The 23,485-nt window shown below is 44.7% G+C and overlaps 1 protein-coding gene across 1 annotated transcript in view; it reads right to left on the bottom strand.

The window, feature by feature from the left end:
• Positions 1–19,708: 19,708 nt before the first annotated feature.
• Positions 19,709–23,485, bottom strand: part of LOC115096050 — a 55,353-nt gene continuing 51,576 nt past the window's right edge. Inside the window, exons 8-9 of the mRNA XM_029610572.1 lie at positions 23,194–23,339; positions 19,709–19,743 (exon numbers count right to left, since the gene is read on the bottom strand). Coding sequence (XP_029466432.1) covers positions 19,709–19,743; positions 23,194–23,339 — 181 coding nt within the window. The remainder of the gene's footprint in view (positions 19,744–23,193; positions 23,340–23,485) is intronic.

The following is a 23,485-nucleotide window of genomic DNA, read 5'->3' as shown; positions in this document are numbered from 1 at the left end:
CGTCTTAGGATCATTAGTTTCGCATATCCTTCCTTTATTTTCAAGGAGATGTGTTGTTTCATGTTTAGCTCAGGGTCAATTATTACTCCTAGATTTCGTACTTTAGTTGCTAGCTCAACGGTTTGGTTATTTTTAGTTGTGAGTGTTGGTTGGATGTGGTGTATGTTTTTACGTTCAAGGTGTAGGAATTCCTGTAAGGAACCGCGGGGAAACCACCTCTTACCGGCGCGGCAGACTGCCGCGTTTACGTTGAAGGAGTGCTGGGTCTTGGGTTCGGGGTCGCGGTCCGCGGCACATTATGGCCGCGGCATCCTGCCTCTCTCTTCCGGGTTGCTGGCTCCGCCCCCTCCAGGGGCTTACATTGCAGCGTAGGATTCGCTGCAGAAAGCTCTCCTGTGCCAGGATTGGCTCTCCCCTGGTGTGCCTACGGGTGGGAATTATAAAAAGGCAAGGCCTGCACCTCAGACCTTGCCTTGACTTCCTCTCGGCTCCTGGCTTGTTCCTGTTTTGGTTCCTGTTCCTGATACTCGGTGTTGACTCCTGACTGGCTGTGGTGTGTGCTCTAGCTTCCGACCCCTGGACCGGCTGCTGTGTTTCTCTGACTTCTGATTCCTGGACCGGCTGTGGCATATTCCCTGGCTTCTGACCCCTGGACCGGCTGTGGCATATTCTCTGGCTTCTGACCTCTGGTCCGGCTGTGGCGTATTCTCTGGCTTCTGATCCCTGGACCGGCTGTGAGGTATTCTTTGGCTCTCGACCCTTGGACTGGCTGTGGAGTTTCCTCAAACTCCCATTATTCTGAACTGTTCCACTTTTGACTTCACGACCTGCTGGAGGCGCCAGCTCAGCTTTATTTCCCACGACCTGCTGAGGATGTCTACCTTTGATTCCACGACCTGCTGGAGGCGCCAGCTCTACTTTCCTTTCCATGACCTGCTGAGGACATCCACCTTTGATTCCATGACCTGCTGGAGGCGCCAGCTCAGCTCTATCTTCTTTGACCGGCTGTGGACGTTTATCTGCAATCCCACGACCTGCAGGAAGCGCCTGCATCCAGATCTCCCTGTCGTCCACTCCGTGAGCGTCCTGGTCTAGGCCTCGCCTACCAGCGATCGGACATACGTTCTTCGCTGGACCAAGGGTTCACACCCTGAAACCATAACAGTAAGTCAAGGCCATGGACCCGGCAGAGGCCTCGGCACTACGAGCAATTCCCGGTCTGGCACAGAAGATAGTCGAACAACAGAGTATGTTAGAAGCCATGGCCGCCTCCATTGAATGACTTAATGCTCAATTAGACACTGTGGTGGCTACGCACGCTAATCCGCCCACAGTCAGCCCACCTACTACACTTGCTCCACCTATGCTGCAAGGACCCCCTCGCCCGGTTATACCTTTACCAGTTCCACCTCGGTACGCTGAAGATCCACGCCTATGTTTGGGATTTCTTGACCAATGCAATATGCATTTTCGTCTACAGTCCTCCCTTTTCCCAGACGATATAACCAGAACCACCTATATATTGTCGTTGTTGGATGGCAAAGCTCTAGCGTGGGGTTCCGCCTTGTGGCAGACTGCTGATCCAGTACTACAGGACTTTTCCCGCTTCCTGGAACTGTTCCGGTTGGTGTTTGAAGAACCAGGGAAAAAAGCCGCTGCGGGGTCCACTCTCCTACACCTTCGTCAAGGAGGACGAGCTCTCATGGACTACAATATTGAATTCTGAACTCTGGCGACGGAACTTCGGTGGGAAGAGTCAACCCTCCGAACAATTTATTTGGAGGGATTATCTACTAAAATCAAGGATGAACTGGCAGCCAGGGAACTTCCTACTTCCTTAAATTCACTTATTGAGTTAGCCACCAGAATTGACCGACGAATTCAGGAAAGAGCTCGAGAGAGTCTGGGAGTTAGATGACGCATGATCACCTCCTATGGTCAACCTCCTCCTCCCACAAATACCTGAGAAGTACATTCAAATGAAACCACTACAGAGGTCCCCTATCTCCTGCTGAACGTCAGAGATGACGCAGAGAAGGACTTTGTTTATATTGTGGAGGCTCCGGGCATTGGATTGCAGGCTGTCCTATTCGACTGGGAAACTCCAGAGCCTAGGGTCCATGGGGGGAGTAACCCTAGGTCTTACATCTCCAGCTCCCCCACTTACGCTACCTGTCACCCTCACGGTTAAAGGACTTACATTTACCACTTTGGCCCTAGTGGATTCCGGTGCCGGTGGAGAATTCATCCTGCAAGAAATAATCGAACAACTGCGGATTCCTACCCGACCCTGTCCCAAACCATTAGTCGTCTCATCTATTCACGGGGATCCTTTACCAGGGACCATTACTCATCAGACTGAACCTCTGGATTGTCATATTGCTCCAGACCACTGGGAACAAATTACGTTTTACGTACTCAAGAAAGCCATTCATCCGGTGGTTCTTGGCATTCCATGGCTACAGCGGCATAACCCTCAATTTGATTGGACTACGTTAAAACTGAAGCAGTGGGGATCCAATTGTCTGGGAGCATGTTTTAATAAAACTTCTTGCACGCAGAGTTTTATTTGTACCTCTGGCCTAGGGAGATTACCCTCTCAATATGAACAATTTGCGGACATATTCTCCAAGGAGGCCGCAAACACCTTACCTCCTCACCGGGAGTTCGACTGTGCTATCAACTTGATTCCGGGATCTATGCCACCTCGAGGGAGAACATATCCCTTATCCGTTTCAGAGACTCTAGCCATGTCCGAATATATCCAGGATAACTTGCAGAAGGGCTTCATACAAAGATCTACCTCCCCGGCGGGAGCTGGATTTTTTTTTGTCAAGAAAAAAGATGGGACATTACGACCCTGTATTGATTTTAGGGGGCTCAATGCTATAACCATCAAGGACAGATATCAGTTATTCCTTATCACAGAGTTATTTGACAGATTAAAAGGAGCTCGAATTTTTTCTAAATTGGACTTACGTGGAGCATATAATCTAGTTCGGATTTGTGAGGGCGACGAATGGAAGACGGCTTTTAATACCAGGGACGGACACTATGAATATTTAGTTATGCCGTTTGGCTTAACTAATGCCCCAGCTGTCTTCCAACACTTCATCAATGAAATCTTCAGGGATCTACTCTATATCTGTGTGGTGGTTTATTTAGATGATATATTAATTTTCTCTAAAGACTTACACGCTCATCATCAACATGTTATACAGATTTTGCAACGTTTACGAGAAAATCATTTATATGCCAAATTGGAAAAATGTGTTTTCGAAACTGAATCTGTACCCTTCTTAGGGTATATCATCTCCAAACAAGGGTTTCAGATGGATCAGGCTAAATTAAAATGTATACAGAACTGGCCTCAACCAACTGGTCTACGTGCACTGCAGAGGTTTCTTGGATTTGCCAACTATTATCGCAGTTTCATCAAGGATTTTTCCAAGCTCGTGGCACCGCTTACTGCACTTACTCGTAATGGAGCCAATAATAAATCCTGGCCAGTGGAAGCTATTGAGGCATTCCAAACCCTTAAAGAGTCCTTTTTACGACAACCCTGTCTGCATCACCCAGATCCCAGACGTCCCTTCTTTGTTGAGGTTGATGCGTCCACTTTAGGAGTAGGGGCGGTATTGAGCCAAATTACCGCTTCTGGCAAGTCTCATCCCTGCTCTTACTTTTCAAGGAAATTCTTGCCTGCTGAGCGCAATTATTCTATAGGCGACCAGGAGTTGCTAGCCATTAAACTTGCTTTCGAGGAATGGTGACAGTGGCTGGAGGGGGCTCAACATACGATCACGGTTTTTATGGACCATAAAAACCTAATCTACAGCAAGCTCAAAGGCTCAATCCACGCCAAGCCCGCTGGGCACTTTTTTTTTACTCGTTTCGATTTTGAAATCCGATATCGACCCGCCAGCAAGAACATTAAAGCTGATGCATTATCACGATCTTTTGTCAGCGAGGACATCATAGAGCCCATTCAGAACATCATCGATCCTGCTCGCATCATTCTTTCTGTGACTTTCATGGTTCCTGTCAGAAAGACAGTGGTACCTCAAAGGCTCCGCAACAAAGTATTGAAGTGGGGACATGATTCCCAAGTGGCCGGGCATTCTGGACAGAAATGAACTCTTGCCCTACTGCAGCATCACTATTGGTGGCCAGGTATGCGTAAGGACATTTGCGCTTATGTAAATTCTTGTCCTATATGCGCTCAACATAAGGATCTTACAGGGAAGACTTGGGGGCTATTACAACCTCTTCCGGTACCTACTAAACCTTGGTCTCACATTTCCACTGACTTTATTGTCGATCTACCACCTTCAGAAGGACATACGGTCATATGGGTTGTGGTGGGTCGATTTTCCAAAATGGCCCATTTTACGCCTCTACCCGCCCTTCCCTCTGCTCCCCATCTGGCTCATCTCTTCATGTTACATATTTTTCGTCTCCATGGTATTCCACAGCACATTACCTCTGACCGCGGATCACAGTTCACTGCCAAATACTGGCGGAGCCTTTGCACTAAATTCCACATTGCTCTAGATTTCACCACTGCGTTCCATCCCCAAGCCAACGGGCAGTCGGAGAGGACCAACCGGTCCTTAAAACAATTTCTACGAACTTACGTTAACTCTCGAAAAGATGACTGGGCGGCTTTGCTGCCCTGGGCAGAATTCTCCCACAATTTTCATACTTGCACGTGTACGGGGTCTTCTCCTTTTCAAGTCGTTTATGGACAGCAACCCGCTCCACCGATACCATTACCCTTGCCAGTTGCCTCTCCAGCGGCCCAGTTTACGGCTCTACAACTGAAACAACTATGGAACCATACGCAACAGATGTTACGGAAGACAGCTAATACTGCCAAGAAATTTGCGGATCGACACAGACGACCGGCACCACGATTCCTTCCAGGAGACAAAGTGTGGCTAAGTACCAGACACATTCGATTACGAGTTCCCTCCATGAGATTGGCTCCTCGGTACATTGGTCCCTTTCCGGTGATAAGACAATTGGGTTCTGTGACTTATCAATTACGACTACCTTCCACACTTCGTATTCATAATTCATTTCACGTGTCCCTTTTGAAGCCCGTACTTCTCACCTGGCCCTCTCATAAGACACCTGTTTCTCCGCTGGTACAAGCTGAAGAAGATACTATTTACCAAGTTCGAGAAGTCCTGGATGTGCGCAAACGAGGTCGTAAATGGGAGTACCTTCTTGCTTGGGAGGGTTTTGGACCGGAGGAGAACTCCTGGGAACCAGCTACAAATATCTTAGATAAAGACCTTCTCAAGAACTTCCATACTCTTCATCCCGAGAAGCCCAAGCCTTCTAGAGGGAGGCCTAAAGGAGGGGGTACTGTTAGGAACCGCAGGGAAACCACCTCTTACCGGCGTGGCAGACCACGGCGTTTACGTTGAAGGAGTGCTGGGTCTTGGGTTTGGGGTCGCGGTCCGCGGCACATCATGGCCGCGGCGTCCTGCCTCTCTCTTCCGGGTTGCTGGCTCCGCCCCCTCCAGGGGCTTACATTGCAACGTAGGATTCGCTGCAGAAAGCTCTCCTGTGCCAGGATTGGCTCTCCCCTGGCGTGCCTACGGGTGGGAATTATAAAAAGGCAAGGCCTGCACCTCAGACCTTGCCTTGACTTCCTCTTGGCTCCTGGCTTGTTCCTGTTTGTGGTTCCTGTTCCTGATACTCGGTGTTGACTCCTGACTGGCTGTGGTGTGTGCTCTGGCTTCCAACCCCTGGACCGGCTGCTGTGTTTCTCTGACTTCTGATTCCTGGACCGGCTGTGGCGTATTCCCTGGCTTCTGACCCCTGGACCGGCTGTGGCGTATTCTCTGGGTTCTGATCCCTGGACCGGCTGTGAGGTATTCTTTGGCTCTCGACCCTTGGACTGGCTGTGGAGTTTCCTCAAACTCCCATTATTCTGAACTGTTCCACTTTTGACTTCACGACCTGCTGGAGGCGCCAGCTCAGCTTTATTTCCCACCACCTGCTGAGGACGTCTACCTTTGATTCCACGACCTGCTGGAGGCGCCAGCTCTACTTTCCTTTCCATGACCTGCTGAGGACATCCACCTTTGATTCCACGACCTGCTGGAGGCGCCAGCTCAGCTCTATCTTCTTTGACCGGCTGTGGACGTTTATCTGCAATCCCACAACCTGCTGGAGGCGCCAGCCATCTGGACCACACGACCTGCAGGAGGCGCCTGCATCCAGATCTCCCTGTCGTCCACTCCGTGAGAGTCCTGGTCTAGGCCTCGCCTACCAGCGATCGGACATACGTTCTTCGCTGGACCAAGGGTTCACACCCCGAAACCATAACAATTCCATTTTGTCGATGTTTATTACCAGATCCATCTGATTTAAGAGCTGTTTAATTATCTCAATATACATATTAGCCAGTTTCATTGTTTCTTCAATGGTGTTTACAATTGGTAGCAGTAGCTGTATATCGTCTGTGTATAAGTAGTGTATGATTCCAAGTCCTGCTAGTAGGTGACATACTGGGAGGAGATAAATGTTAAAGAGTGTTGCCGACAGGGCCGATCCCTGTGGGACACCAGTAAGCAGTGTGACTTTGTCAGAAAGTGTATTTTTGATTTGTACTTGGAAACATCTGTTTTTAAGGTATGACTCAAACCATTTTATTGTTTTATTAGTGAGACCAATTTCTTTCAGTCTATTGAGTAGTGTTTTGTGATTTACTGTGTCGAATGCTGCGGAGAGAGATCTAATAGAACTAGAATGTAGTGTGTTCCAGAATCAAATCCTCTTAAGATATTATCTGATAAGGCTAATAGTAGTGTTTCAGTGCTGTAGTGTTTGCGAAACCCATGTTGCGCTGGGTAAAATATGTTGTTACATTCAATATGGTTTGACAATTGTTGTTGTACTGTTTTTTCAATTAGTTTGGATAGTAGGGGTAAGTTATATACTGGTCAACAGTTATTGAGAACTAGTGGGTCAAGGTTTGGCTCCTTTCAAGGTATCTGGCATTACTCCTATTTAGTTAAAATTTGTAACCTATCATTAAAATCATCCATTGTACCTGAAGACTGGAGGGTGGCCAATGTAACCCCAATATTTAAAAACGGCTCCAGGGGCGATCCGGGTAACTATAGACCAGTGAGCCTGACTTCAGTGCTGGGAAAAATAGTGGAAACAATTCTCAAGATCAAAATCGTAGAGCATATAGAAAGACATGATTTAATGAGACACAGTCAACATGAATTTACCCAAGGGAAGTCTTGCCTAACAAATCTGCTTCATTTTTTTGAAGGGGTTAATAAACATGTGGATAAAGGTGAACCGGTAGATGTAGTGTATTTAGATTTTCAGAAGGCGTTTGACAAAGTCCCTCATGAGAGGCTTCTACGAAAACTAGAAAGTCATGGGATAGGAGGCGATGTCCTTTCGTGGATTACAAACTGGTTAAAAGACAGGAAACAGCGAGTAGGATTAAATGGTCAATTTTCTCAGTGGAAAAGGGTAAACAGTGGAGTGCCTCAGGGATCTGTACTTGGACCAGTGCTTTTCAATATATATATAAATGATCTGGAAAGGAATACGACGAGTGAAGTTATCAAATTTGCGGATGATACAAAATTATTCAGAGTAGTTAAATCACAAGCAGACTGTGATACATTACAGGAGGAACTTGCAAGACTGGAAGATTGGGCATCCAAATGGCAGATGAAATTTAATGTGGACAAGTGCAAGGTGTTGCATATAGGGAAAAATAACCCTTGCTGTAGTTACACGATGTTAGGTTCCATATTAGGAGCTACCACCCAGGAAAAAGATTTAGGCATCATAGTGGATAATACTTTAAAATAGTCAGCTCAGTGTGCTGCAGCAGTCAAAAAGGCAAATAGAATGTTAGTAATTATTAGGAAGGGAATGGTTAATAGAACGGAAAATGTCATAATGCCTCTGTATCGCTCCATGGTGAGACCGCACCTTGAATACTGTGTACAGTTCTGGTCACTGCATCTCAAAAAAGATATATAATTGCGATGGAGAAGGTACAGAGAAGGGCAACCAAAATGATAAAGGGGATGGAACAGCTCCCCTATGAGGAAAGGCTGAAGAGGTTAGGGCTGTTCAGCTTGGAGAAAAGACGACTGAGGGGGGATATGATAGAGGTCTTTAAGATCATGAGAGGTCTTGAACGAATAGATGTGACTTGGTTATTTACACTTTCGAATAATAGAAGGACTAGGGGGCATTCCATTAAGTTAGCAAGTAGCACATTTAAGACTAATCGGAGAAAATTCTTTTTCACTCAATGCACAATAAAGCTCTGGAATTTGTTGCCAGAGGATGTGGTTAGTGCAGTTAGTGTAGCTGGTTTCAAAAAAGGTTTGGATAAGTTCTTGGAGGAGAAGTCCATTAATGGCTATTAATGAATTATACTTAGGGAATAGCCACTGCTATTAATTGCATCAGTAGCATGGGTTCTTCTTAGTGTTTGGATAATTGCCAGGTTCTTGTGGCCTGGTTTTGGCCTCTGTTGGAAACAGGATGCTGGGCTTGATGGACCCTTGGTCTGACCCAGCAAGGCAATTTCTTATGTTCTTATGTTCTTAATCCTAGAAACGTGCACTTCTTCCATTTTTTGCATTCAAATATACCCCTAAATTTACAGACATTTTCTGCAGCCTCTGCCATAGTAGATCTTACTTTCAAAACCAATGGCAATGTCATCTTATCAGGAGCCCCTAGCCTAAGTATTTCTGTTTTCTCGGAATTAAAAAAAATTAACCTATTATCTTTGAACTATTGTACAATAATCTCCAAACAATTATTAATCTGCTTTTGTGACTGTGGTACAAATGCCCACCACCCATCCCACTAATGGTTTATTTTTTTAACTCCCCATTGCTTTGATTCCTCTCCTTTCTTTCATATTTTTTTTGTTCTCACTCCATTTTCTTTTCTGTGTGTCATATTAAAATGCATACGCATGTTTTTGCCATTTGACAGAATGATTTAATAGAAATGACACAGATGGCTTTTGATAGTATATGGTGAAACCTGTTTTCAGGAGGAGTTTTCCCATTCTGTGTTTGTACAAAAAGCACTAAGTTGACTCTGAAGCTTGTGTAGCCTAGTGGTTAGGGCAGGAGACTATAAACCAAGGAAGTCAGGGTTTCAATTTCCCTGCCACTCTTTGTGACCTTAGGCAAGTCACTTCAATCTCCATTGCCTCAGGTACAAACTTACTCCTAGATTTATCAAAATGCTATAAATATAGGGGAAATAGTGCCTGTGATTAAAAGGGACGTGGTTAGGCTAATTACTCTGCTCCCACATTGCATAGGCAATTTCCACACATTGGGACGGGGGTGGAGCCTATGTATAAAATCAGTCTGACACTATCTATATATGCACAATTGTCCCTAGTGCCTCCTTTTAGCCTTCATTTGCATTCTGTATCATGTGCCCAGGAGAGGGAGCTGTGCGTGCATTCAAAGAGCAGGCACCGAAATGGCCATGCTTTTTTTTTTTTAGCACGTCCGTACTGTATCGGGCTGAATATTTATGTAACACCCCCCCCCCCCAATTGGTAGAGTGGTAGTGGTACATCCTCCGACTTAATATCGTAGTGATACCACTACCACTCTACCACTGTAGAGGGGCACTTTAATTAGGGGGGGGGGAGGGGTGTTACAGAAATATTCAGCCCGATACATTATTTTCTGCTTTTCTGTACTCTTTTTCGGGCTGCTCAGAAATTAATGCCTGTCCTTGGGCAGGGGCTAATTTCTGAGCGTAAAATGTGCTTATCGGCAGCACATTTGTTTTGGTATCCCAGGTGAATGAGTAATAGTTTCATCAACATGCATTTGCGTCCAACAGTGGGTTAAACAATGCACTCAGCTGAGTGCACTTTATAGTATCGGCTTGTTTCTGAGGTATTCCTAGTAAAATTGACATCATTAAAGATTTGTAATCATTATAATGGATGAAAAGTATAACTAGGAGTAGATTTGTGTTATAAAAGACTCAAAGTTTTGAGACAGGATCTGTCAAATTTTAGAAATGGGTTTAAAAGGTTTTGCTCACTAAAGAGTCAGATTTTTAGCTAAAAAAAAATATACTGGAAAACCATACTGTAGTTAGGTTGTTGTTTACAGGCAAATTGCACATCAGGACAAACCTGCCAAATGTTTTGTTCTTTTTGCTTTCCCATCCTTCGGAGTACACTGGAAGAGAGTAAACTGTCATTTGATAAACCCTTCTGCCCGGTGTCATTTGGTCGGCCAGAGTAAGACTCTGAGACCTCCTAGCAGCAAGCAGCAGTGGAAAACCCCCAAGAATGCCAGCAGTTCACATGCTTCACAGAAAAATATCTCTCGTCAGCAGCAGAATTCGGTAATCTAGCTGCAGGGGACAAAAGTAGAAAGAAGGTTTTCCAAGAAGTGGAAGAAAAGCTGTCACACGCAGTGACTGAAAATATGTAACATGAGATTCCCACGTCACTTGCCACTCAGAAGGACTCTGCCCGCAGCACTGTAGGTTCCAGGAATACGGTGACAGCAGACTTGTGCGCTGCAGCTCTCCAGGCTACTGGGGGACATTTTGTTAGTGTTATCTAGGATTATTCACCATCTTTTATAAAATCATGATACGGCTTTTTTTGCTGGATAAATCATCAATTGTTTTTTCGTTTGTCTGCTTTTGCCCAGTAAAGGTTGTTTTGTTTAATGAAGAAAAATAACTGCATGCTACTTCAGCTCCAGGTGCCCACATAGAATGGCTTTTAATTTCTATTCATTTCTATTGTGTGTGACCATGGCAGAGAGATGCTGCTGAGTACTCATTTTATTCTAATGTTTGTGCAGCTCTGGAAGAGGACTGGTGACACTTGTACTACTCTTATTTGTTCTATCAGTTTTATGAGTTCCAAGGAGGTATAGGCTGCTACTGCTAGAATGACAAATGAGCAGGTTCTAGCCCCAATTAAAGCTGTTTATTTAAATTTAATGACTTTTGGGGCACAAAAAATGATACAGTGGTAGATTTTCAATAAAGCACGTGGTTGCTGGTGCGAGCACATGAAAGCGCAGATTTTATAACATGGATGTTTCCTCTACAGGAACTTATCCAAACCTTTTTTAATCCGAGTTACACTAAATGCTGTAACCACATCCTCTGGCAATGAATTCCAGAGCTTAACTATGCGCTGAGAAAAAAAGAAATGTCTTCGATTGGTTTTAAATGAGCTACTTCATGGAGTGCCCCCGGTCCTTCTATTACACTGGGAACAATTTTTAACATAATTCCTGTTGAGTTCAATTTTTCAGCTGTTTTAGACTTAAATAGGCATGCTGATTTCAAAACTGAAGTTACTTTTCTTCTATCACGTCAAGTTTTTTCTCTACAACCACTGGGGGGGGGGGGGGGAGAGAGAGATGTTTTCACAAATAATGTTCCCTCCCAGTTCACTCCTTAATTGGAGTGGACTGGGAGGGAACTGGGAAAAAGGCCTTTCGTGTTGCCGCGTGTAATTGAAAAATTCCCTCCCCACGTACACGAATGGGACACCCGCCCACAAAGGGGCGCGGATATCATGTTTTATAACATGCGTCTGGTGGCATAATGAGGAGGAGTCAGCATGGTAATTGTTCACACAGGGCAGCACAAAAGCTAGCACTGTCCCTGCACAGCAGTGCTCTGTGGTGATGCGCTAGAGGGGTTTCCATCCTTCCCCAGTGAGAAAAGACCCCAAGCAGTAGTGTGTGGAAGGGGTGGGTTGAGTGATTGAGAAGGAAGGTATGAGGTGAGTACTGAGAGGGAGGGAAAGGGGTTAGTGGGAGAGAGGGGGAGAGTGACTGAGAGGGAAGGGAAGGTGTGTGTGTGTGCGCCTAAGAGAAAGGGATCCAGTTTTTGTGTGTGTGTCTGCCAAAAAGGGAGCCTGAGAGAGAGGGAGTGAGTGAGGGGGAGGTAAGGGGTGAGTGAGGGGGAAGGGGGAATGAGGAAGTGGAAGAGGGGATTAAGAATAAGTGAGGGTAGAAGGGTTTTGTGAGAGAGGAGAAAGTTTGTGTGTTCCCAGCTTCCCTCCACCTCCACCTCCTTCTCCACAAATCCACGACAATCTCAGGGTGACTGAAAATCAAAAGTTCCCAGGTGTCACTTCAAAAGGTTTCTGGCAGTGAAAGGTGTCCGTGTGGCTGTTACTGAGGGGACACCAGAATTTGAATTTTCTTATGTATGGTGAGATGATGTGAGCCGTCACTTGGAGAGGGCATCCCTTTTGGGTAACTTAGCAAGGGCGATAGCGGAGGGTGGGGGGGGGGTGCATCTCATCCTATCCCATCCCTCACCTCAGGCAGCAGATTGCCATGAGCTGTTCCTCGCTGCTAGCAACAGTTACCCAAAAGCAGGCCGATACTGTAAAAAGTGCAGGAGAGCGGGCGCTCCGTGTTGAGCGCCCGCTCTCCCGACGCACGCCCAGGCACCTCTCTGGGGCATGCGATTCTCTATTTAAATTAGGTGTCACGCTAATTTAAATGGCCATTAGCCGCTGTCCCGGGGAAGCGCACGCTGGTAAATTACTTCTGCTCCTGAGGAGCAGCAAGTAATAAAATAAAAAAACTCAGGCAAGGTAGTTTAGTTTTAGGGGGCGGGGAGGATAGGGAAAAGGGAAGGAAGGTTAGGCAGGGGGGTTAGGGAACTGGGGAAGCCCGGATTGCATCGCCGCATGGAATTTGCAAAAGTCCCCCCCCCCCCTTGTGTGCGCGGATCATTAAATCCAGTGCACATGTGCATGCGGCCACCCGATTTTATAACATGCGGTGCCGGGAACTGCGCGCACATGGACGCGCATGCACATGTTATTAAATCTACCCCTTTGTGTACCTTTTGGACTTTCTGTTTTTGCCACCAGTTTTGTCACTAAAGATTTTATTTTGAACAACAATTTGGATCATGACGAGTGAATTTTGTTACTGGACTAGTGTAAAGAAGAGCATCCCAGAGAGAGACAAATCCCTAAGGCCCTAAGGGGCCTTGAAGACTTGTTTTTCCCCTCTCTATGCGAGAACCCTAGGACAATCATGAGGCTCTGCATGGTCCATTGCCCTCCCCATGTGCCCCATGCCAAGGAACTGACTAGGCCATACCATAGCAGCACTAACTCCAAGGACTCAAACAGTAATGACCCTGCCTATGAAGAGGCAGCACTGGAAATAATATTCCAGGCCCTAACAAAAAAAAAATAAAACTCCATCAGTGGCTCAGGGCTCAGAGGGAGGCACTTATAAGCCGCAAGTCTCCTGGTTCACATTCAACCTCTGTTTTTCAATGCATATCCAGCATAGCTCTCTGCTTCAACGGCAGGGGAGAAGAAAAACTGATACTACACGCATATCCAGCATAGCTCCCTGCTTCAACGGCAGGGGAGAAGAAAAACTGATACTACACGCATATCCAGCATAGCTCCCTGCTTCAACGGCAGGGGAGAAGAAAAACTGATACTTCACGCATATCCAGCATAGCTCCCTGCTTCAACGGCAGGGGAGAAGAAAAACTGATACTACACGCATATCCAGCATAGCTCCCTGCTTCAACGGCAGGGGAGAAGAAAAACTGATACTTCACGCATATCCAGCATAGCTCCCTGCTTCAACGGCAGGGGAGAAGAAAAACTGATACTACACGCATATCCAGCATAGCTCCCTGCTTCAACGGCAGGGGAGAAGAAAAACTGATACTTCACGCATATCCAGCATAGCTCCCTGCTTCAACGGCAGGGAAGAAGAAAAACAACCAATAAGGGCTGAATAACATAGTCTGGGTAAAACAAATAAGCATGGGTGTAGCTTGCTTATTGCGGCGGTTACTTCCCCTACTACCCCTAACTAATCAAGCTTGATATTTCACTTGGATGCAGCTCCATCACTGCTCTCTACATTAATGGTGGGGGTGGAAGGGAAATAGAACCAAAGAGCTAAGAGAAACAGATAAGTATGAGAAAAAAATGTGTGAAGCTTGCTGGGCAGACTGGATGGGCCGTTTGGTCTTCTTCTGCCGTCATTTCTATGTTTCTATAATATAGGAAAACAGAACAAGTCAGGCTGCTATAGATCCCTCCACAGAAACTACACGCTAGTAGCATACCTACCTCAGTCACACATGCAGAACACAGATAAACATTTGCCAAACAGAATAAACAGACCATAAAGTATAAATAGAAATGAGCAGACAACAACTGAACTGGAAACTGCAACATGCCAGATTCTGTATGCAGTGCTAAAACAGAAACATCACCATGCCTCATACAACATCAAACAACAAAATCAAGAAATATAAAACATCAACCATACCAATCTAAGAAATAACTATTTAAAACATCCGATGAATAGAATAATATCCAATAATTAAAACTAATATTAACATCTTTTTTAATTTACCGAACACCAATAAAGTATTTCAAAACAGCAGACATATCAAATAACATCCAATAATTAAAACTAATATAGATATAAAAATCCTCTGCTCTCCATACTTGGAAACTTTTGATTTCCAATCACCCTGAGATTGCCTTCGGTTAGTGAGAGAGAGGGAGGCTGTACATACCTTATCCACTCTCTTTTCCCCATACCCACAATCTAACACTCTGGTCTCATGGTAAGAGCTGTGAGAATGGCCCCCGCGGCAGCAAGAGATGACATTCGCTTATAGGCGGCTCCTGCTGCTGGTTGGGGCTGGGGCAGGGAGGTGGATTGCACCAAAAGATCACAAGGCTGATGGCTGCATCACAGCATTGGATCAGGCAGGGGTTTGGTTTATCCCTGCCCGATCCGATGTATAAAACTGGGGTAGGAAGCCATTTCTAATGGGTGGCACTTCCCACCCCTTTGCCACTCAGAAGGGATGTCCAGGTGCCTGAATGCTTTGCCTCTGCCCTACCACTGCTTTTTCCCTCTCTGCCTCTCCCTCCTTTCCTTAAGCCTCCATTCTCCCGGCTCAGTCATTTCTTTGCATTTTGACAATGTCCTCTGTTGCTTTAAGAACAAAAGGATAGGTGAACATATCCCAGAACAATGGGTGGCTGTGGACAGATGTTTTTGATCCTTTTGTCCTTGCGGACTTGTTGCACAGTGATGGCACTGGAGTACGCTGGATTGTGCTTGACTCACCTACTCTGACACTCTCTGGCTCATTCCACCTCTGGCTGTACCTGAGGCATGCTCTAGTAGGCTGATAATGCCACCTTTACTGTGCCTGAATTATTACAAAGCAATTCTTGATAAAAGTGTTTTTCCGGGAATGACTCATGCAAGGCATCTCAGAGTTAGCAAACGGCACTGTACTTGCTGCGAAGAGCTATTAAGGAGAACGTTCACAGGAGGAAATTGCTGTCTGGATAATTACCAGCAGTCACTTTGCACGGTGAAGCTAATAAGGCACCCAAAACAATGGCAAGATAATAAAAAAAAAGGCCTTTCTCCCATTCTCTGTCTATGGGGGAAAAATGTACTGAATCAGGCCCACGTTACATCACTTCAGCACATGATGAGAAACAGGTTGCATTACCGTACTGCAGAAAAACATCTGCATTTTTTTTGTGCAGTTTACTGCTTATGACAATGCCGGAGGCGAATTCTAAGTCTATTCACAGGGTCAAAAGTACAAGCTATGTAAATAATGCAATCTAAAGACAAAAGGTCTCTTCTCTCTGAGTTACTCACACACATACATACTCCGCTTGTTGAACAGGGCTAGATATTCAGGTTTTTCAGCCTATCAGTTGCCCAAGGAGGACTTATTCAGGGGAAATTTGGGGCCCTTTGGGCCTGACAAAAAGTACATTTGACACAGGCAGAAGAAAGAGAAGTTTCGGGGCACACAGGAGTCCCCATAGATGTTCCACTCTCTCTGCCCTAGCCCTTCAGCCACACATTTTAGCAGCATCTATGTCTCCCGAGGCCGCCATCCCCTAAGTATCTACTGCTCAGGGCTGAAGTAACTTTCGGGGCCTCCTTTTTTTCTACGTTGCTCCCATTGTTAACCATGTTAGGAAAAGCAGCATTTTTTTCTTTTCCTCCCCTGGAAAAGTGTCAGGAGCGAGATGGTAGGTGATTCTAAGCTGGTCCTTGCCGCTCTCAGAGAGACGGTGGGGAGGGCAGTTTGTAAAGCCACGCACGCCGGGTAAATCGGCAGTCGGAAAACCATCTCTCCCTCACTGTGGCTAAAGGTTTGTGCCGTGCTCCACAGCACGTGGAGTGATAAAGGTGCAAAAAGTGGAATATAAAAATCTAAATAAATAAATAGATAATGCCTGAAGATTGCATTTTCCCCACTCTATGCATGCTATGTCCAGGAAATAACTACCCACACAAAAAACTGGTGCCAATGGCCATAGGGGACTTGGCAGCCATGGCAAGTTTCAAAGTGAAAGTGCACTCATACTTTCTCTTTGAAAATTGGAGTAAAATCCAAGAAAAAAAGTGCCCACAGGCTTTGTATCAAAGTCCAAAATCTGTAACTTGCCCCCACCATATTCTTCCCAGAATAAATCCCATTACTGGATTGGGAGGACCAATTGGATGAAGGGGGCTATTCCGGCACAGCTGTCTTTGCTTACTTCTGTTACTATGGTGCCTTCTTAGTCTGGCAGCAGCACCTGGTGCCTGCAAACTTATAATGGAAGCACTCAGCAGAGATATAAAATATTTTTATCTAAGCAATAGGCAGTTGTCTCTATAGGGGCAACTTTCATATTGTGCTTTCCCTGTCTATGCGTGATTAGACATCAACATATGAAAAAAAACAATACTACCCACTGGTAAAGAACTATTTGTAAAAAAAAAAAAAAAAAACAGGGGGAACAAAATATAATAAAAGTACAATCAATGTGGAGGAGATTTGTTAAGAGACCATCATAATATGCAGGAACTAACCAATCACTCACAAAGCTGCTACAAACACCAAAGCATTAATTTTCACTTCATCTATTTAATCATGTCTTACAAACTCCCATTTTTTAATGAAAACATTTTTTCTTATATTTTTAATTTTTCTTATTTTCTGCATATAAAATATTCCCTATGAATTCAAAAAGGTTTTTTTTTTTTATAGAAGTAAGACCAAAATGGCCTTGCATGCAAGGTTGGCACTGGGCATAATCTCGTTTGCAGGGCTATATGGGCAAGGCATGCCAACTGAAAGCAAAGGGTAAGCTCTCTAGAATGGGCAAGTATAGTTATTAGGGATTTAGAGCACTTAGGGCCGGATCTTCAAAAAGTTACGTGTGCCGGGCCTATTTTCAAAAGGGGCGGAGAGGGGCGGGGGAGGGGGCTTGGTCAGAGGCCTCCACATGGCTGCTGGGCCGGGGATCGCATGCCAGCAGTCCCAGGGCTGAAGTAAGTTTTAAAACAACAAAAAGAAAAATGAAAAGGGGGGGGAAGGGTGGGGAAGGTAGGGGAAGGGAAGGTGGGGTGGGGGGTAAGGAAGTTCCCTCCGAGGCCACTCCGAGGGAGAGAACAGGGGAAGGCAGCGCGGCTCGGATAGGGCTCGGTGCACGTAAGGTGCACAATTGTGCACCCCCTTGTGCTTGCCGACCCCGGATTTTATAACATGCGCACGTATGTTTTAAAATCCGGCCCTTACTGTTTAGCTACAGGTACTTGTGCTAGAGAGCTTACTCTTTGCTTTCAACTGGCATGTCTTGCCCAAATGGCCTTGCTTGCAAGATTGCATCCAAGGTGGGATGCCCAGTGCCAATTTTGCATGCAAGGCCATTTTGGTCTTCCTTGCAACTTCAAGTAGTGTAGAAATATGCACAGCTGTGGGAACCCAGAACAGATGTAATAGTCAAAAGAATGACTGATCCTTGTGTGGTAGGTCCTGGCCAGCTCTGCTTCACTGGACAGAAAGACAGTGATGGACAAGACATACAGGTATAAAAAAATAATAGTAACATATGGAACACTGAGGAGTCCTGTAGGACATGTGCTTTGAGTTAACAGCCAGAGTGATTCAGTACGCACTGCAGGGGACAGGATTTGAAATCTGTGCTCAGAGGAAAGGAGGAGGGTATGGAGACTGATTTTTCCAGCAGAACTAAAGAGCAAAGGAAGAAGAGGATATGCAGGGTCACTTATAAAATTGCATTAAGGTATACAAAGATGAGATTTGTACATTGTACTCTCAACCTAGCTTGACAGTAGCTAAGTAGAGATTGCATCAAGCTAGATCGAGAGTACACGTACAAATCTCATCTGTGTGTACTTTTCATCACTCCAAATCACATAAAGTCTTCACTGATGTCTACTGTGTTGTTTGTACCTCTGACTGTGCATATAAAACTGCCTCCCAAAACCTAGACCACCACCAAAAACTCACCCCAAGTTACTAGTTGCCCCTCTTACAGTGCTATCTTTTGCTTATATGAGAGCCTTATAAAGAGTCTGTCTGTCTGTCTCTCTCCCCCCCTCCCCCTAAATGTGATAAAAGCCTGTCTGGGCACTTCTCAACTTGCAATGTGAAAATATCATGAGTGTGATAAATTTAACTTGCATTGCACTAAAATAGCACATGTTGCGGTATCTGGTAAATTACCTTAACCATGCCCCTTTTTTTTTATCTCGGGCACTATTCTCATGAAATTTATAGCAAAATGATGAATCTAGGTCATGGTTAATAAAAGAATTGGAGTGAACAGGTGCAGGCTGGACATTGGAGGATGTAACAAAGGATTGACCAGCAACTGTGTGCTGGCTGTCACATACACAAAGAGATAAAAGGAGGCTATTGGTAAGATGTACTTTGAAGAGAAGTGCACAGGGATTTCTTGCAACTCGTAGGAGTCCTGGCATTCTCTCCACAGGAAGGTAGATCTGGTAATAAACTTTGAACACTAAGTGAGATTGGTTTTGTATGCACTAAGATATTTGCTGGCTATTGAATACATTTTTCCAAATTGTACAAATTGGCTTTACGTGTATCTCTTCCTGTCTGTCCGGTTCTGGTAAGTAAGAGAAAATTCTAATTATAGTAAAACCAAGGGATAAGTACCTGGAAGGTTTAGCCTGTATCAGCCTTCTGATTCCTCACCCCTAGCAGGGAGGACAGACAAGGGAAGGGCTAAACAGTAGTTCTCTCCTTATTCCTGTTTTAAAGCACTTCTCTGCATTAATGCAGATTTTTCATGTTAACTCACATTTTAGTACACTTTTTTAGTTTACAGTGCATTCAGAAAGTATTCAGATACCTTCGCTTTTTCCACATTTTGTTACATTACAGTCTTATTCTAAAAAGGATAATTTGCAAATTTTCCCTTCTCAATCTACACACAATACCACATAATGAAAAAGTAAAACCATGTTTGAAGAAAGTTTTGCAAATTAATTTTTAAAAACCCCTTGAAATATCACATTTTGTTGTTTGACTTGGGAGGTGCGGGGATGATGTTTGACTTGGGGGGAGGGGAGAGTGTCGGAATATTATTTTTCATTGGGGGGGGGGCGGGGCTGTAGCTGCGCAGGTGCATTTTTAAATTTTTACCCCTTGGGGAGAGTATGGGATTCCTTAAGTGGCGGCCCCAGGTTGAACCAGGGGTCATCCCTGACCCCTGTCTCAACTTCCCCGTTTTGCCGCTATTTTTACATTTTTGGGCTAGCAGCCCTTTAAGGCAATGATGGTCCCATGAGGTTGAGGCCACCATCGCATTAAAGGGTCACTTGCCACGTTCTTTTGTCCTGCGGTGTTTGACTGTGAGACAAAAGAACGCACCAAAGCACAGCAATGTTTTTTTGGGGGAGAGGCCCCACTATTGCGGCAATACCTCCCTGCTATAGTATGACCCCCTTCTTCAATAAAACATTGCAGTTTAGTGAATCTAGGCCAAAGAGAGCAATGGTGACACCTATATTGAAGGACAGTAGCAAATCGACAACTGATATTACAAATTATCAACCAGTTTCCAATTTGCCGACCCAAAGATTAGGAGAGATATTTTCTTAATCATTTAGTGGAGCATATTAGATCTGTTAATTTTCTTCATGAAAATCAATACAGTTTCTTAAAAGGAAATAATATTGAAATGCTGCTATTGTCATTAATGGACACATTGATAAGTAGCTTGGAAAGGGAGAAAACAGGGATTTTAATACAATTTGATGTAGCATCAGCATTGGACACAGTCAGACACAATATTCTTCTGTATTGTTTGGAGAATACTGGTATTTCTGGAAGAGTATTAATCTGGTTTCATTCTTTTTTTAGATATGAGAGAGAATAGGGTCCAAATGGGTCCCAGTTACTCCAATTGGCGACCAGTGAGCTATGGAGTTCCCCAGGGCTCGTTGCTATCTTCTGCATTGTTTAAAGTATATCTAGTTCCCCTGGCGTTTGCACTAGAGGAACTGGATATACATTTTTATATAAATGTGGATGATGTTAGCAAGTAGCACATTTAAAACTAATCAAAGAAAATTATTTTTCATTCAATGCACAATTAAGCTCTGGAATTTGTTGCCAGAGGATGTGGTTAGTGCAGTTAGTGTAGCTGGGTTTAAAAAAGGTTTGGATAAGTTCTTGGAGAAGTCCATTAACTGCTATTAATCAAGTTGTCTTAGAGAATAGCCACTGTTATTACTGGCATCAGTAGCATGTGTTTGGGTACTTGCCAGATACTTGTAGCCTGGATTGGCCACTGTTGGAAACAGGATGCTGGGCTTGATGGACCCTTGGTCTGACCCAGTATGACATGTTCTTATGCAAATATGTCTGCCAAATGAGAGCCCAGGAGTGCTTCCAGTAAAATCTTTTACCAACTGTGTAACATTTATCAAGAATTGGATGACTAAAAATGATCTAGTACTGAACATTGAAAACACAAAAGTTCTATGGCTAGATAAGCAACCTTTTAGTCAAACTAAAACTGGTCTTGTGATTTAGGGAAAACAGCTCCAACTTCTCACAGGAGTGCATAGTCTTGGAGTCATTTTGGATTTGACCCTCTCTTTGAAACTCTGTATTTGTCAGTTAGGATGTATTGCTTGTTATAAATTGAAACTGTTGAGATCTGTGAAGTCATTTCTTCCCACAGGGCTATTTCAGATAATTCTTCAGTCACTGGTACTGGGGCACACCGACTGTTGTGCAACCTTACTAATAGGTCTTCCAGAAAACTTGATAAGGGTACTGCAGCTAGTACAGAATGCTGCAGCCCGAGTTTTATTTGGTTTATCCAAGTTTGATCATGCATTGTCTGGGCTGCGGCAATTGCATTGGTTGCCAGTGAAATGGTAGGCTAAATTTTGCATTTTGGTTTCCATTCATAAATTATTATACTCCGAGGAATTTTGTGCATTAAAGCAGAATTGTCTTATTATATACCTACGAGATTATTTTTATTTTTATTATTTTTAATTTGTTATTTTTATCCATATTTTTAATTTGCTATCTTTATTTGTTATGGGTTTGCCAGTTGTTTGATTTTGATTGTTATTATTACTGTCTTAACAGAAGGCTTGAGGGTAACCTGCATGGAGCGGCAGTTACTACCATAGACAGATTGCTGGGCAGAGTGGATGGACCATTTGGTCTTTTTCTGCTGTCATTTTTATGTTACTATGTACTAAGAGGACATTGCTGTCTCAGCTCACATAAGGGTAAATATTATAATGGGCGCGCGCACACGTGGACGTGCTGATTTTATAACATAAGCGTGTAAGTTATAAAATCCATAGGCCGCAATAATCCGTGTGCGTATGTGTGGGCAGTGTGTACAAGGGGGGGAGGGGGACTTTTGCAATTTCCAAGTGGCAACGCATTCCGGCCTTCCCTACCCATACTCCCTCCCTCTTCCCCTCTCTTCTCCTCTCCTCCCCATCCCCTAAACCCTACCTTATCTTTCCTTTGTTTTTGTTTCATAACTTACTTCAGCTCGGGCTACCGGTGTGCAAGTCTTTGGGACAGCGATCGATGGCACTGTCCCGGCCAACCCCTTTGAAGAGGCCCTGCACTTATGCGCATACCGGGGTTTTAATTGCATGGCTGGTCCCCTTTGAAAATTGGCCTGGCCACACACATATACCCTGGGATTTACGCACGTGGGCCTTTTAAAAGCTGTCCTTTATCAAGCAGAGGTAGATTGGCTCAAACATAGGTGAGGGTACTTTCTTGTGCTGCACCAGCAATTTGGAATAATCTTCCAGGGCAGCTGAGGAAGTCATATACTAAATACTTAAGGATCATGGACCTTATCATGCAGTGGGACTCCCACAGTTATGATTGTTGCTCCGACTGCCGGGGGTGGCTGGGGAGGGAGGGATGTTGGGCGGGGGGGGGGGGTATGGGAGGTGGGGCGATAAGCTAAACTGGAGTGTTATGTATCATACGGGGGAGTGTATCAGACTTCCCCAGCCTGCCCATAGGGTCACGTAACTGATTTTGTCTTCATGTAGGGGGCCCCATGGCAGAACCCAGACGATCTGACCACAACATGTGAAAAGCCCATTCAGAGTCGCAAGTACTTAAAGAGAAGCAAACAGGACATTCCGGCCTAATTTGCCCTGCAATACAAACCCTACTTTCCTCTAACCTTTTTTTCTGGTTTCTTCCAGATGCACAGCACCACTGTGTCTGTCTGTCTGTCTGTCAGTGTGTGTGTGCTGGAAGATGAAATAGTGAAAAATGCCCGAAATGTTACGTCACTGCTATAAATCGGAGAGCCCGTGCTTCAAGGCAGACGATGGTCTTTTTGGGAGGGACAAAGAGAGAGCAGAAAAATATTTAACAAAAAGCAAAATTGCTTTTACTGTGTTACTTTTAAGTTCTTTCTCCATTGCACTTCCCTCTTGCAGTTCTTTTCATTCCTTTTAAAGATTGCCCTTTCGGGTGGGAAAAGCTTTCTCCTTTCCTTTTTGCTGTTCCCCCCCCCCCCCCGGCTCCCGTCCTTCCTATTTTGCAAATCGAACCCTAAATGGCTTGAAGCTGGGGGCAGCGAGTTGCCTATTCAGGCAAGACGTGATGGCAAACCAAGTATTATCAACCTGCTAGAGCTGTCCTGTTGCTGTCTGGGCTGTGGCTGAGAACAACAATAAACTTGACTTCCTCTCTGCCCTCTGTTCCCCGCCTCTCCCTACACCACCTCGTCCCCTCTCTCTCTCTCTTATATACAGTATATAAAAGCTTGAATGGAAAAAGGTTTCTTACCTGTGATGTGAAGTGATTTAGGATCTATGTCAAAGGGCATTGTGCTATTAGCCTGTATTTTCTGTTGGAATGTCTCCTGAATGTTTGCCGACTCATTCACACCAGTGTTTAACACCAGCAAAAAACGTGCTACAACACTGCCCGGGCTGCAACGTAGAACAGCAGAAATGCATTAAGATAATTTAATACAGTGGAGTGGACATGTCATTTTGCTATCTGCTAATAAGGCTGGAAGGCCTTTGGAGAGAAGGCAGGAACAAGGCAAGATCGGGTGATGTAATCCAACACTGTT

This window comes from Rhinatrema bivittatum, chromosome 1 (assembly GCF_901001135.1).
Source record: "Rhinatrema bivittatum chromosome 1, aRhiBiv1.1, whole genome shotgun sequence".
NCBI classification, from domain to species: Eukaryota; Metazoa; Chordata; class Amphibia; order Gymnophiona; family Rhinatrematidae; genus Rhinatrema; species Rhinatrema bivittatum.
This window is presented reverse-complemented; position numbering and strand designations above follow the sequence as displayed.